The 17516-nt window shown below is 36.2% G+C and overlaps 1 protein-coding gene across 1 annotated transcript; it reads left to right on the forward strand.

Moving 5' to 3' along the window:
* The first annotated feature begins 979 nt into the window (after nt 1-979).
* LOC134749954 (uncharacterized) lies at nt 980-16790 on the forward strand. The gene is made up of 4 exons (XM_063684990.1): nt 980-1144; nt 15190-15375; nt 16037-16208; nt 16612-16790. Exons 1-4 carry the CDS (start codon nt 1137-1139, stop codon nt 16642-16644), a joined length of 399 nt encoding a protein of 132 aa, XP_063541060.1. The 5' UTR covers nt 980-1136; the 3' UTR covers nt 16645-16790.
* Nucleotides 16791-17516: the final 726 nt, after the last annotated feature.

The raw sequence follows: 17516 nt of genomic DNA on the forward strand, positions 1-17516 counted from the left end.
TGACCGAACGGGATAGTCTTATGTATCTTTCAGTAGGAGTAGCAGAGAAAGCGCTGTTATTGTTTGTCCTTGTCACACTCTCACATTTTTTTATTCCCTACCGTAAATTTATTATGGTTTATAGTGGGCTACAAATCGTCTCGATCAATCATATTATCGCATTGCGTATGTTTTGTCCCTTACGAGCGCACGCGTATAGCTGATCTATGTAATACTAGGTCTATGTGGTTACCGCAGCTATTTAATTATTATGGGCAAAGATATTTTTCACATCACCAATTCGAAAAAGGGGTTTTTCTTCCCTGCTAGGAGGGATCAAAGTGGCACTTTTCTTCCCTGCTAGGAGGGATCAAAATAACACTTTTCTGTTCTAGGACACTATTTTTATATTTTTTTAACACACACATTATTTTTTTAGCTTAAATAATATTCTTAAACATCATAATTACCTCATAGGTGATGTGAAAAGCAGTATGTGTCACATGGTAGCAAAATTATTTACATCTTGGACGTAGCACACTTGAATCCCTCACTTCACTCAGCATTCTACGTTAGAATCCCTCGTTACTCTCGGGATTCTATTATAGAATCCATCGCTTCGTTTAGGATTCAATGTACGCCCTCGCCGTAAATATGTCATTTTGCTCCCTTGTCACAATATACTATTTTTTATTCGTAGAGAAGGGGGAGAATCCCTGGTGCAAAGGATAGACATAAATATATAAAATAAAAAGCCTTTTGTTTCGTTGCAGATTACAAAAAAAGACGAAAAAAAAAATAAGTTAAATTTATACGGAAGCCTCGGTGCCCGGTGGGTGAGTCCGACTCGCACTTGCCCTTTTTTTTCTTCATGTTTGCATCCACCGGTACAAACACGGACACCTATTACGCAACCAGCCACCGGCCGATGTTTTTCTAAACTTCGATTATCGCAGATAATGAAAACTAATCGCCTTGTGGGAGACTTCGGAGACTCCCCACTCGTACTCGCGCCATTCAGCCACAGTACCTTTACCGTTGCCCGCGAAAAAACGCGTCCGTCAATTTAAAAAGTTTCGTTTTATTTTTAAATTGCGTAGATTATAAATAGTGGATGCTCACCGCGTGAGCCGCTGTGCGAGACACGACGCAGAGACATGTACCGGTTAGTGCATTAAATTTTCTTTTTATTGTTTACGGAGGTTCATGGTTGTTTGGCGGGAAATAAAACAACATTTTTATACTTTTTTTAATAGTGATGACATGGTAAGATTTTTTTTATAGAGATGTTGTTTGATTAATTGACAATAATATTATGTTATTTTCGTTCTTAAGTTTATAAACATTTCCAAATTTGACACAATACTACGTACCTACAAATGATCTTTCGCGGGGCCCGTTTCTCGAACGATATTAGACTAATATTATTAGTCCACGAACTGTCAAATCGTGTGGGTTACCATGGCAACACACTAATAATTTTAGACTAATACCGTTCGAGAAATGGGCCCCTGAAAATGTTTTTCGATTTCATAAACTTACATTATTTTTTAGGGTTCTGTATTCTGTACCCAAAGGGTAAAAACGGGACCCTATTATATACTAAGATTATGTCCGTCTGTCCATCTGTCTGTCACCAGGCTGTATCTCATGAACCGTGATAGCTAGGCAGTTGAAATTTTCACAGATGATGTATTTCTGTTTTAGCTATAACAACAACTAAAAAGTACGGAACCCTCGGTGGGCGAGTCTGACTCGGTTTTTTATAAACAATGCCAGTTTATCTATTTAAACAATGAAGTATCAATATTCAAACTCAAACAACCAAAGTGTCATTGTCAGTGGTCTGTGGTGGTGGTTTGGTTTCGCTTATTCTTACTTTTATTTTAACCACAAAAACCACCTACTGCTGCATACGTTGGTCCCGCCAACATTTTTTAGATTAAAAATAAATAAGTAAGTAGTTTAAATAGCCAGCACAAACTAGGATTCTTCTAAAAAGAAAATGTTAAAGGGTTAAGTCAATAGTGTATATAGGACGCCTTATCAACCCATTTCATGTTATCATCGGTTAAGGGACAAGCCCGGCAAAAGTGTAAAAGTGTAATAAAAAAGTGTAATATTTTCGTTATCGGAGGTTTATTTTTTTATTTTGCCGGACGGAAACGAAAGTAAATATTTATCAACGTTCGCTCTAATGATCTAACGTTCTAAAGTTAAAAATATTGATTGTATTTAGAACTTCGGGGGCTGCAGGGGGCTGTAGGCTGGCCCAAAAATATAATAAATATATAAGGTATATGTTCTTACTTACACGACTTATCAAAATGTGATTAATAAAATTAAACTACAGTAATTTAACTACAACAAAACGTATTTATCGGGATGACATATGGAACGAAAAGTGATGATATGATATCATTTCCATACATCATCTAATTTGATTTGGCGGTTTCTAATAACACATAATCGTGAATTGGTTGGGCTAGGCACCTTTATAGTTCCTAGGGGTTTTATCAATATGCCAAGGGAGGTAAAATGTGAAAAAAAAAACCACACGTATTTGACGTATTGATTGACGGTTCTTAAAATTCACAACCACCAGGGTAACCAACATGTATTTAAAAAAAAACCGACCAAGTGTGAGTCGGACTCGCATTCCAAGGGTTCCGTACATTACACAATTTTTAACAATATATTGTTTATGTGAAAAACCCCGTACCCGTAGGGGTCGAATCATAAAATAAGTAAATAAGTCCGACTCACGCTTGACTGCACTTTTGTAATAGGTTTTCCTGTGATCAGGTAAAGAACTAATTTTGTGTATTTTTTCAAAATTTTAGACCCAATAGTTTCGGGGGAATAGTCATTTTTTGGCTATTTTCTTAAATAACTTCTAAACTATTTATTCTAAAATTACAAAAATAATATACTTGAGATTCTTACAATGAGTTAATTCTTTCATTTCATATGTAACACGATATATGTAGTTTTAAAACTTTATTTTTAATTTTCTCATTTACCTCCCCAAATTGTGGCCCCCATTTGTTTACGTTACATGTCCGTCTTTGGGTCACAAACTCACATGTGTCCCAAATTTCAACTTAATTGGTCCAGTACTCTCGGAGAAAATAGGCTGTGACAGACGGACAGACAGACAGACGCACGAGTGAACCTATAAGGGTTCCGTTTTTTCCTTTTGAGGTACGGAACCCTAAAAACTGGTTTGCTAAAAAAATATAACTACTAGTCAAAAGCAGGTAACTACTAAAAAAAAAAAAGGTAACTACTTATAAATTGCATTTTAACCTTTAGTTCACACGTACGCGATAATCTAACATCAACAATAATACTTCACGCAGAGGAAGACGGAAGTTTTTGTTACCTGTATAAATAACTTTTCTCGCGGTAATCACATATCTTGCATCTGTGTGAATAAAATATAAATTAAAATATTTTTGAACCAGTGTTTTACTAATTAAAAATCTTAAGAACTAATAACTTAATACTGTAGGGGGCATGCCACTGAAAGTGTCGATTACGTAACTCTTTTGTTATTGCTTACTTACTTACCAATTACTTACTTACTTACCAATTACTTACTTACTTGCTTGCTTCTGACAGTTCTGACAAATCAAAGCAGCCTAATATTTGGCATGACAACATTTGCTAACTCAGCTTTAAATGCAAATGTGTATTTCCAGAAATTCATCACGTGTCTAATGTATAAAAACAAAATATAATGTTCGGTCAGACCGAACCATTTTTTATGCAGGTAGTAGCACGTGCGGTTTCACTTAACAATAGACAAAGGAATTAGCCGGGGCCAGCTACAAATTGAACGAATATGCCATAGGTACGCGTTAGAGCGTTTTCACATCGTCCGTTGTAAAATCGGATGTCGGAATGAATGAATGAATGAAATCGTTTATTCACACATAGGATCTTAATTTATATACCTACATTGCTTCCCATTATACATTTAGTCAAGATAGACATGTGAAAATATTTGTCAGTGATATATATATGTCACTCAGTCTGATAATAACTCGGATATGACTACAAAGAAGCAGAACGCAAACAAGTGCCTTTTATATTTTTTTAATGTAATTATTGTTTGTTGAAAAAGCCTACATAAATGAAAGGACCGAGAAAGGGTGCTTCTATGCAATTTTGTACTGCGTTTGATTCTTCATTACCATCATTATTGGCCGTTTTATAAAAGCAAACAGGATCATAGTGACAAGAACAGCAGAAGCACGGGAGTGCTACAAGATAACCGAAAATGACTTCACCATTTATACGCAGTTCGTCAATAATGTGGTAATGGTAATGAAGCGATTGGTGCGACTGAATAAACGCATATTAGAACTACCCGAAAACGCTTTTGACAATGTGGAAACGCTCTACGGTCCCACAAAAATTTACATTCTGCCATGCCTATACTTACATACCTTTATTGCCTGCATAGCATGGAATAGATATAGATACCCATATTTGCACCAGAAAAATTATAACGAACAATGACAACACTGACAACTGACAACATGCTTTGAAATGTTAAATATCCGATTAGCAAAGTTAAGAACAATGTTCCTACATAGTACGGGTACTCCTATTGTGTACGCACAATGCACGGTTTTTGTGTACGATTGTCTACAATTTCCGATAAAAAGTTATGAACATACTTAGATTTAATGTAACCTACAGTATACTGATTTAAACTAACACGATTTTCACTCATAATTTTAAAACTAACATGGGACTTAATTAGTAAGTTTGTACGCGATTAAGTTCCGTGTTAGTTTTAAAATTATAACGTACAGTATACATAGTTTAAGTATACGGCGCCGTGCCCGAGACAAAGGCCTTAATTGACATGCTTTTAAATTTATTTATTTTTTTATTTAAAATAATTGTATTTTATTTTGTAAGTAATTATTTTTTGTCTTATATGAAAAAGTTTTTTCAGAAATAAATTAATTTCACTCATTCATTAATTCATTCGTTAACCTTTTTTACATTAATTGCTGGTTAGGTTCGTATAAAAATGAGTTGACGTTATTTTATTTTACTTAACTTTTATATTATCTTAGAATGTGGACTCATAATGACGAAACAGACCAGAAATACCTAAGGGCCCTTTTTATAAAGAACGACACAAAAACTAATCATCGTACAGTTTCGCATGAACGAAAAGTCGACAGTTTATCTTAAAATTTTTCACATCCGCTTGATCATTAGCCGACGATGGTAATTAATAGTGTACCGTCCCATTAATTACATGTGGCATAAACACTTCTAGGTAATTACCTTGACACTAGATAATCGTTTTTTGACAAACGCCAATCGAAAAGTAAAGTCAGAGGTCAGAGGGCCAGAGTCGCGGTAGTGAACCACGTTTGACGTGTTGCCTCCTGTCACACTTAGGTACGAATTTACAAGTGCGACAGGGAGGCAACACGTCGAACGTGGTTCGCGGTAGGCCCCCTGATGTTGCCGGGGACCTAGCCAACATGACAATCGTTGTCACATGACACACCATGTTAGCGAAGTCATGACCTATCAAAAAACCGTGTCGAATTGCCTCATGTAATTATGTAAATATTTGTAAGAAATAATAAATTAATAATATTTTTAGGTATATTGTATGCAAATAAAAATTGTAGCTTAGAAATAAATGGGGAAGACCATTATAGGATTTACATAATATAATAATTGCACTTAAAAAATAGAGGCCTCATCGAATCCTATTGAATCTATCTGGGGGCATATCCGACACTCTGTCGCACTAATATGGAAGAGTGATAATTGAATATGATATTATATAAGTATGTAAAGTCCACAACCCGCATTGGACTAGCGTGGGGACTGTAGACCAATCCCTATCGTGCATAAGAGGAAGCCTGTGCCCAATAGTGGGACGTATATAGGCAGAAATATTATATAACAATGAAGGACGCACTTACGCAGCAAAAGAAAATGGATGTATGGATGTTTCAACAATCTTATAGACTGTGTCTTATGTACTGTTGACCCAGTTGTGTTATAACTCTGGTTCAACGACTTGTGACAATGTGCAACAATACTACAATTAAAATTATCACTCATCACCACAGTGACCAGTGAGAACGCAATGTTTAATGACTTACCGTCCGCGTCCTTGTGTTGTGCAGGCTTCTTACTAATCTGGTGCTATATCTTTTTAGGGTTTTGTACCCAAAGGGTAAAAACGGGACCCTATTACTAAGACTCGGCTGTCTGTCTGTCTGTGCGTCTGTCACCAGGCTGTATCTCATGAACCGTGATAGCTAGACGCTAGACAGTTAAAATTTTCACAGATGATTTTCACAGATGATGTATTTCTGTTGCCGATATAACAACAAATACTAAAAACAATAAAATAAATATTTAAGGGGGCTCCCATACAACAAACGTGATTTTTTCACCGTTTTTTGCGTAATGGTACGGAACCCTTTATGCGCGAGTCTTGGCCGGTTTTTTAAAATGATAGAGGACCTGGGGGCCTAGCCAAGATCACAATCGTTAATAGAAAACACGAATCGAAAAAGCTTGTAATAAAAACAAAGGTTAGTGTCAATTTAAATGATGCACTAAAACAAAAAATTATTACTGATATTAAACCACATTTAAAAACTTTCTTTTTTTTTTCTTTTTTTTTTGCTGGGACATCAGTTAGCCGCGACCACGACCAGTGAAACCTGTGTCGAAACGTCGGTAAATAAAGGTAACAAAATAAATTCGCGATAGACCCGATTTTAAATTTGATTTAATATGTGTTCAAAACGCGAAAGTTTTAAGTGTTATAATCATTAGTGATCCATTATATAATATTTGTTACGTTAATTATTTGTGTAATAAAAAAATATTCAATGATATTCGTGCATAAGTAACAGAGGAAGTGCGTGAGTAATGCACATGCAATGCTTGTGTATTGTGTAACGCATTATATGCGCTTAATAATGATTTTAATTGCATTTTATGCCATCACACATTGATACTTACGGATTACATGATATATAAAAAAAATTGCCATACCTAGTTCCAGATTGTATACTGTATACTGTACCTTGTTTGTATGTATTACTTTCTGTCCTAAATTTCGCAGTGCATTAGTACCTACTGTAATGCTGTGTAATTTTTTAAGACAATAAAAGAAAAACCGTATCTGATGATCAGGTTCCGAAGAAAGTTATTTTGAGACTTGATAAAACCCGCGACTTTACCTGCATGGGATTCAATTTGGTGCTTTTCCTTTTTTTGATAAAATAACCACATGTCCATCTTTAGGTCTTAAGTCTTAACATAGGAGCCAGATTCAGGTTTACTAACTTGTTACGGTTTGATCTTATTTGATCTTATAAGAAGAAGAAGTGAAAGCCGTACGTGAGATGCGCGCCAATCACCAAGACGATATTCAAGGTCGTATCAAAACCAGTTCAAAGCCATAACAAGTTTTTACATCTAAATCGGCCTCCTTTACCACATAAAACATAACTAGTTATAATGTAATCCTTTAATTCCGTTTCCCCGTTTTACTCGTTTGGCTGAATGCGCCAGGAGCGCGATGCCATTAATAATAAATAAAAAAAAAGACAATTCGCGGACGTCGCGGACTCCAAATGTATAGGCCCTTCCGTACTAATTTAGTATGGAAACGTAACCGATATATGGTGTTTTTTTAGTCTTTGGGTTAAGACTTCTACCAAAGATAGATATAACTCCGTAGTAGATGGATACAGTCTAAGGAAAAAACGTGCCTCGAAAATCACGAAAATTTGATTCTCGATCAGAGGGCGCCAGTAGTTTTGACCTGCTCTCGTAGCGTTGACGGTTTCGTTTGTTATTTATAATTTTAACGCATATCAGTGAAAGAACATGGGTCAAAATCATACAGAAATAATTAATGCAAATAATAAAATCATTTATCCATATTTAAATACATTTTAACGTAATTTTATAAATCTTCATTTTTAGTTTTAAAGTATGTCGATAGATGGCAGTGAATTTACAGCGGTTACAAAATTTACTATGACAGTACCGCTTTATCTTATTATATCCTCTTTGCTTCTACTTTGTAAAATACATATGACTAAAATCGGTTCACTAGTAAGGCCGTAAAATGGTGAAAAAATAGAATATTTAATTAACGATTAATATTAACGATGAATTTCAAATTGTTTTTTGCCCCGTTTTTTTTTTCAGATTAGAAATTTTATAACCTCAAAAGTAGTGGTAACTTTTTTCCTCCAAAATTAAATCGGAGTACTTAACTATACACTGAATTATAGTGTCGTTCACATATTATTGTACCGCAATATTAGTATCATGGGAACCCTAGCATTTCGGAAGAAAAAAACCCGGCCAAGTGCGAGCCGGACTCGCTCACGAAGGGTTCCGTACCATTACGCAAAAAACGGCAAAAAAATCACGTTTGTTGTATGGAGCCCCACTTACTTAAATATTTATTTTATTCTGTTTTTAGCTGTTATAGCGGCAACAGAAATACATGCTGTGAAAATTTCAACTGTCTAGCTATCACGGTTCATATTAACGGTTCACGGGTTGAGATATAGTCTGGTGACAGACGGACAGACGGTATTAGTAATAGGGTCCCGTTTTTACCCTTTGGGTACGGAACCCTAAAAAGTGCTCGATTAAAGCACTGTTTCATGTCTCAGTGGTCAGGGTTTTATCATTTTTAAGCTTATTTAATGAAAAAGGTCATTCACTTTACGTGAATAACGTAAATTATCGGCAAATTCGTTTCCATTGTTCTAAAGTTAACTTGTCTCAATTACTTTGAACGATTGTTGACATTATACTCAACTGACGCCTCTGAGACACAGACAATAAGGTTGTGTATATTTATTTTTTGGAGGTTGGCTTGTATAGATGTTTGTGAACTCGTCTGTACAAGGCTGCTGTATGTAAACAAGAGTGTGACCCTCCGACTATCAAACAATACTAATGGTTAAGATTTGTTAGTTTTAATGAGTTAGCTTATCGGTGTTGCTGTGCTTGTAATAACGGACGTTCACAGGATATATGTTTACGGTTTCTTATAATTACGTTAACCATTTTAATGTTTATATATTTTTGAGTTGTGACAATTAGACCTTAGACTTTCGGAAAATTATAGATAAACATTACTTTCCTACTTTGCTTAAGCTTCACTGATATGTATAGGTACAGCTAGCAAAACTTTTAGCTTAGCATCCTTGCATACAAATATGTATGTATACAAGATGTTAAGCTAATAGTTTTGCTGGCTGTACCTACCCAGTTAGCGACTAGTGTTGTTAGAACTTGAGCTAAATTGAATCTGGTAAATAAGTAACTTATCTTGTGTCATTTCCTCGAGTCAAATAGGCCCCCAGTTCTTGGAAAGGTTTACCCATTTGGAATATTGAGATTTGAGAATATTTTCGCTCTGAAATTCTCATAAAATCTCATACAAAAATCAGAAATCCCATACCAAAGCGGAAATATTACAGGAGCATTACAATAGATATGTTGCTGCATACCGCATACCTATTAAAACATAATAATTTCTAAGTTCACAGTGACGAGTTATAAAAAAAATGAGGGTTTCTTTTGTACCTTTTTAGACTTAAAGAATAGCTATTCATGCCACAAGTGCGGAAATCATCTTTACGCACGTGTATCATACAATGTTTTACTATGCATTGTGCGAGTAAATAAAAAACATATCATGGCAAATAAGTTTAATTATTAAAAGGAGTGTTATAATCGACACGAATTGCGAATTACCTATTCGCACGTGTATCGTACAACGTTTTACAGTACATATGGCCCTTTAAACTTTCGACATATGCACGAAAAGTGCTCTTTTCCGCACTAGTGCGAGAAAGTAGCACCATAATATATGTACTGTAAAAAATAATAATTGAAAACAAAAAGCACTAGTGCGGAAAAGTAGTTTTTTCCGCATGATATGGCTCCGTAGGAAACGCACTTTTCGAGCACATGCGAGCATTTTCCGACTCGTATTCCTTTATACACTCGCTCGCTTTGCTCGCTCGTGAATAAAATTCCGCTCGTCGGAAATCATACACTTTCCGCACTTGTTGCATCAATAGCTATTATATCATAACATAACTTTTGGCATGTTGAGAATGCATATTGTCGTGTTCTCAACTTCTCATATTTACATTATGTACTGAGTTATGTAATTGCTACGAATCCTTTGTACGATTTCGTGTGTATTGTATAAGTTAAACAAATGTGTGGACACTGGAAGACGGTCAGGGTCTGCCATGTTTGCCGATATTTTTACCACACTGCGTAATTGTTTGAACCCACAGACTATTTTAAGCGATAGTACGATTTAAACAGTGTGAAACATATTTTAAAAGGTGGATATACGAGTATTAATCTTACAAACAGTACAACCCTACAAACAATAAGGTAACCTTTTTTAACAAGAAAAGTTTTGTGAAGAAACTTAATAACGGCCCAACCGATCATGTTGAACATAATTTTCTTTTTAAAACTTCATACTACTTAGTTATTTTTTATTTTGACAATTTTTATCTATTTAAATGTAAAAGGGAGGTAAGATACAAGTAATATTTACTTATTAAAACCACGTGCAATGTCTGTGACATACTTACGAACAGACAGACAGACGGACATGATGAAACTAGGCTGTCGTTTTTCGGCATTATCATTATTGTATATTCCATAGAAATAGAAATAAGTAAATAAATATCAGGGGACACCTTACACAGATCAACCTAGCCCCAAACTAAATGGGTGCTAAGCTAGGCGACGATATACATACTTATATAGATAAATACATACTTATATACATAGAAAGCACCCATGACTCGGGAACAAATATTCGTGTTTATCACATAAATAAATGGGATTCGAACCCAGGACCATCGGCTTCACAGGCAGGCTAACTAGTGTCACTACCCACTAGGCCAGACCGGTCGTTAAACCTGATAAACTTATTTATAGTATATAAAACCTGATAAACTTATATTTTATTGGTATAGTTTCAAGCATGCCATACATGGTAGGTATAAAGCGACAAAAGTTTGGTAGATACCAAAGAGGATATAATAGGATAGAGGGGTACTGTCATAGTAAATTTTGTAACCACAGTAAATTCAGTGCCATCTATCGACACACTTTAAAACTAAAAATGAAGATTTATAAAAATACGATATAATGTATTTAAATATGGATAAATGATTTTTTTATTTGCATTAAATATTTTTATGATTTTGACCCATGTTCTTTCACTGATATGCGTTAAAATTGTTAAATAACAAACGAAACCCTCAACGCCCTCTATACGAGAGTAGGCCAAAGGTAGTGGCGCCATCTGATCGAGAATCAAATTTTCGTGATTTTCGAGGCACGTTTTTTCCTTAGACTGTATCCATCTATTACGGAGTTATATCTATCTTTGGTAGATACCTAATTATATTATTTTTAATAGAGCTGGTTTCTTCACAGGCAAATGAGGCAAAGCTAATAACCTCAAAATTGTAGGTTATGGAATAAATATCACTGTTTATCAATTTATAAGGTCTGCCATGAAGTTCGATAAATTAACAGACGAGCCGGTCATTGTGCTTTTTAACCGACTTCAAGATTTCAAAGGAGGAGGTTCTCAATTCGGTTGTATGTTTTTTTTTTTTGTTTTTTTTTTTTTTAATGTTTGTTTGTTACTCCGTCATTTCTGGACCGATTTTGAAAATTCTTTTTTTGATTGTAAGTATACACATACAGATTGGTCCCGTTTTTGTCAAGATGCAGTTCTGATGATGGGATCCATGAGGAATCGAGGGAACTCCTCAAATGTTAAAGGCATACATATAGTGATTTTAGTATTTTCATCAACAAATGAAGCACTTACATTTAAAAAAGTGACATTCGATGAAGTGGAACTGCTGATGATGATCAGAACGGAACTCTTCAATGACGCATAGTTCACGTTTGGCGATTTGTCCTCTTCTTTATGTTTGTTAAGCAAGTTAGGTTTTCAAGAAACATTTTTGTCAAGCTCGAGTTCTGATGATGGGATCCATGAGGAATCGAGGGAACTCCTCAAATATGAAAGGCATACATATAGTGATTTTTGTATTTTTATAAACAAATCCAGCACTTCCATTTTAAAAAGTGACATTTGATGAAGTGGAACTGCTGATGATGATCAGAACGGAACTCTTCAATGACGCATACTTCACGTTTGGCGATTTGTCCTCTTCGTTATGTTTGTTAAGCAAGTTAGGTTTTCAAGGAACATTTTTGTCAAGCTCGAGTTCTGATGATGGGATCCATGAGGAATCGAGGGAACTCCTCAAATGTGAAAGGCATACATATAGCGATTTTTGTATTTTTATCAACAAATCCAGCATTTCCATTTTAAAAAGTGACATTTGATGAAGTGGAACTGCTGATGATGATCAGAATGGAACTCTTTAATGACGCATAGTTTACGTTTGGCGATTTGTCCACTTCTTTATACATACATACATATAGTGATTTTTGTATTTTCATCAACAAATCCAGCATTTACATTTAAAAAAGTGACATTTGATGAAGTGGAACTGCTGATGATGATCAGAATGGAACTATTCAATGACACATAGTTCACGTTTGGCGATTTGTTCTCTTCCTTATGGACCCAAACCCAAACTTGGACCCGGACTCGGACCCGGACCCGGGTCTGAACATGGACCCCAACTCGGACCCGGACCCGGACCGAACTCTGACCCAAACCTGGACCCGGACAGCCGGACACGGACTCGGATCCGGACCCAGACCCGGACCCGGAAATGCTACTAGAAAAGTGGGTTAGGTGGGTGGGTGGGTTTTGAACTGCGATTCTCACAGAACAGAACTGCTATCAGAAAAGTAGGTTAGGTTAGGTTAGGTTAGAGCTGTGACCCTTACAGAAACGAAATGCTACCAGAAAAGTAGGTTAGGTTAGGTTAGAACTGCGACCCTTACAAAAACGAAATGCTACTAGAAAAGTGGGTCGGTTTACCTCCTTTTCTACATAATTAGGCAAAAGATGCTGTCTTTTTCATTTCATTGTCTGGAATCTAAGAATGCTTTCAGCGGCATCCCCCATTGAAGTCGGTTTTTTTTCTTAAAAATTATTATATTCGTTAATATATTTAAATTAAAAATAAATGTTTTGCATATTTCGACGTCTATTATAAAAACATATGGTTTTTGTAGAGATATGGGATCTTATGGAAATTTAACTGTCCCCCCTTGCGACCAAAACAAAGTAAAGAAAGGAACTGTCAATACATCAACCTTGCAAGTTATATCCTAGTATTTATGTACTATGTATAATATGCAGCCAAGATACGACAAAAGAGATGTTAAAATTATTCATCTACGTTTTCTATACTAGAATCTGCCTATACATTTCCGTTGTAACTATACTCTGGCAAGCTTGGTCAATAGAAAAAGGAGACAAATTTTAAAAATGTAGACGAAAAGGATCGATCTCCTATACAAATTTTGAAAACCGCGCCTTATTTATGTTGCCTTAATCTGAATAAAATTGACAGCAAATCATCTTGTACTTCAGGTCCAACATTCTGAATGTCATTTAAAGATTTTCTGGCATAGTTTTTGTTGATGCGTAAAAACAACACGCTAATCGGTAGTTTCACTTTGCTCCCTAAGCACAGCAGATGGGGAATCTGAGACTACCTATTGTTAATAAAACGAGTGCGACTTTGTACTTCAAATTACAAACGTACGATGAACGATTGTACGACAGAACTGGGGGCCAAGCCAAGATGACAAACGTACAAATGTCAAACGAAAAAAAATCGGCCAAGTGCGAGTCGGACTCGCGCACGAAGGGTTCCGTATATATATATAACGCAAAAAACGGCAAAAAAATCACGTCTGTTGTATGGGAGTCCCACTTAAATATTTATTTTATTCTGTTTTTAGTATATGTATGTATGTATGTATGTATGTAAACACTTTATTGTACATAAGACAGATTACAAACACAATAAAAGAACATAAATATATACAATGTACAAAGGCGGACTTATCCCTATAAGGGATCTCTTCCAGTCAACCTTTGAGCAATTGAGAATGAAACAATAAATAGATCAAGATAGACAAACGTATATAGGTAGGTATATATGTTGGTTGTATGATATATGTTGTTATAGCGGTAACAGAAATACATCATCTGTGAAAATTTGATTCAGGCAACAAGATCCATATTACCTTATAGACTACCATACACCTATTTAGACAACAGAACGGCATGGATACCTTGAATTCTTTCTACTATTGTGTCGGGTGCTGTTTGCCACGGGACCTCCAAAAAACGACATCGAAAACTCTAAAAATATTGTATTTATCTACTTGATATTATCAAACTTAAACATATTAGGTATTATTTAAATTAAATAACGACATATAAGGTAAACGTACGTCTAATGTCGCAGTGAAACACCAAACCGCATTTTATCACAGCCAGTTCGACTTTAATTAACCATAACATTAATTAATATAACCGGTTGTTTACAATATGGGTAACGTAAAGTCATTTGGGTTAATAATAATTTATTATTAGCAACATTTTAGTAAAAACTTAATAGCTATATGATTACTAGGAATTTACTACACTATTAAGAACACCAAAACTAGATTCGTTGAATTTCTAACTGATCATTCGTAATAATAACTGCCATTTTAAATTTATTGGTAGAATAAACAACAGTTTATAGGATTCTCAAATTTAACTTATTATCTTTTCTTTATTTTCTGACTCTAAATCAGACGAAAAACTAAACTACAACTACCTAAATAAAAATCGGCGAAGGTACCAATACAATAGCCCCATCATTTTACAAGGTGATAAGATAGGCCATTACTGAAAAATGTTTACATTGCATACTAAATAACCATATTAAAATCTGAGAACGCGAAAAAATATATATTTCGTATACAATGCGGCGGATCAAGTCACGATGGCGAGGTGTTTAAACGAAGCATTCTGTAGGTATGTACCTAGATTTAATATGGCAAAGTAACATGTAGGTGTAGGTATACATATAAATTAGTACTTATCTACTTCAAACTTATGTATGTACCCTACAAGTTTAAGTTCCAGTTTTAATACCTACAACCTATATTCAATATATATTGTATATATTTCAGACTAGCAATCCTTTTGATCGCCACCGCGGCTGCCGCGCCGCAGGACAACAGCATCACCTTTATAAAAAGCCTGCCACGGCCTGAAGAGCCGCTGCCTCCGCCCGAAGAGCTGGTCCCAGCGCCCTCTTACGCCTCTACACATATAGAGAATCTGCCTCTGAGCATCCAAGATGCCTCGGATTACAGGTTAGAGCTATTAGTCTCGTTGTTTCTATCAAAGTAACAACAGCATAACCTAGATACACATAGTCTGCCTCCGCCCCAAGAGCCGCTCCACTATGCCTCTTCGCATACTCATAGAGAACTTGCCGCTTAGCATTCAATATGTTCTGTGGTAAAACTCTCATTTTGCTGACTGGTGAAATTGGGGAAAGTAGAGACTGGGGAAAGTGGAGACCATTTCAGCCTCACATCCTTATCTGTTAGTTTTGTATTTTTCACCTTTGTTTTTTTTTTCTTGTTGTTGTTAATGTATCTTTGTAATGTAATAATGATGTGTTGCCTGAATAAATATTATTCTATTCTATTCTAAAACCAGTAACGAATCGAAATAAAAGAGCAAATCAAGAAATGTCAAGAACCTTCTCCTTTACCTTAGCGTTTTCCTGGTTGTCTCTTAAAGGAGGCCGGGGTCAACCATGGCAACTTGATCCTATCGATAATCCAGAGAAGAAACTAGGCCTCATCGAAATTCGTCCAGTTAAAATGATATTCTGTACAAAGTTCTAAGAAAGTCGTTGGTAACGAACTGGAATTCACATCTGAGTAGGTGTGGGTTTGAAAGAAAAATATTTACTCGAATCGTAAAGAACCTACAGATTTCTGATGTATACTTTAATTTTGACAGGACAGAAGAGGACAGCAGTAAGCAGGAGTACTTGGATACTTCAGCTGACTCGAGTCCAGATGAGCAGACCACGGATTCCACGGAGGATGCCACGTTGGAAGAGTCCACGGAAACCAACGAGGCCACTACGGTTACGGAGAGATACCAGCCTAAAACTACGAGTACACCTAAGGTAACTAATATCCATTTAAACATCTAAACTTGGGGTCGGCAAACCTTTGGAAAAAAGCGAATTGCAGCAGTAGCAATCACCGGTGTTATGCCGAGTACACACTCGTTCTCGGCCTACAGCCCGCATAAGGAACTTCAAAGAGCCGAGCCGAGGTAAACACTCTTTTATCAATTAGGTACTTTACTCTTCAGTTTGTGAGAAATTGTAATGAATTGATATTAATTATAATAGGTATCTTCTTCTTCCAAGTCGGATAGTCTTGTCAGCAGCAGTCGTGGTTGAGGTCGTTGTACCTACGGCTTTTTTCGTTGTTTCCCGCCCTGCTTCTCTATTTATTGCATTCCGTACGCACAGATAATATATATAGGTACCTACTTTTCTGTTAAAAAAATTCTCTGTTCAGTTTCAGGTTAAAAAATCCCCACCAAAATTCTAACTCAAAACTGAGCTATTTCGAGAAGCCCAGCTATTCCGCGCCCACCAACTTAGTGGACCGCTCCGCCAAACGCAAGTTCCGATCTAAATGCCGCTGCGAGAAGCTCTCCAACTGTCCCAAACTGCAGATCACCGTGCCACGGTGTCCGGAGGATTATTTCTTGTGCTGCTTTTAAATAGTTATACTGTCTAGACTTATCGTTTGTTCAAAATGAATGTAATGCCACAGAATAAGTAATAGTATTATCATACAGAACGGCCACGCACCGCCCCGCCCCGACTCGAATCACCTCGCCCCGCGACAGAAATCTGGCGGACTTCTGGCGTACTCTCAGTACTATTTTTAAGCAACTTACTCACACTATGACGCATGACGCGTGTACAGACGTGCCGTTCACACATAGAAACGCAAGTGATTTTTGATGTATAGCGTGTCCGCCCTGTGGTAAAGCCCGCTCCAGACTACGCGGCTTCGCGCCGCGATTCGTGCACGAATGTGGAGGGCCCTTAAGGTCAATGTGGCATGGTTGACATGATAATTTTGTTCTAGTAGCTCTCGCTCCTGTCAACCTCAGTACTTTTTGAAGCGAGATTGACTGAAGTAGCAAGACATGTTCGTAAGTTTACGTGAAAATACGATGGAAAAATAATTATATATGCACTACAGCAACTGGCACATATCTCAGCAATTGGCAACTCATTCATTTGTTTATTGTTTTAATACTAAACAAATTTAAAATTCAAGCTTTTCCATGTATGACGGTTTCTACAAACGAATTTAATTATCTGTTGGCCAGGCTTTTATGTATGTATGCGTGATGGGCAGAATGGTGCATTTGCTTCTTAAACCATCTAGGAATGGTAAAGTAGTAG

Source organism: Cydia strobilella, chromosome 19 (assembly GCF_947568885.1).
Source record: "Cydia strobilella chromosome 19, ilCydStro3.1, whole genome shotgun sequence".
NCBI classification, from domain to species: Eukaryota; Metazoa; Arthropoda; class Insecta; order Lepidoptera; family Tortricidae; genus Cydia; species Cydia strobilella.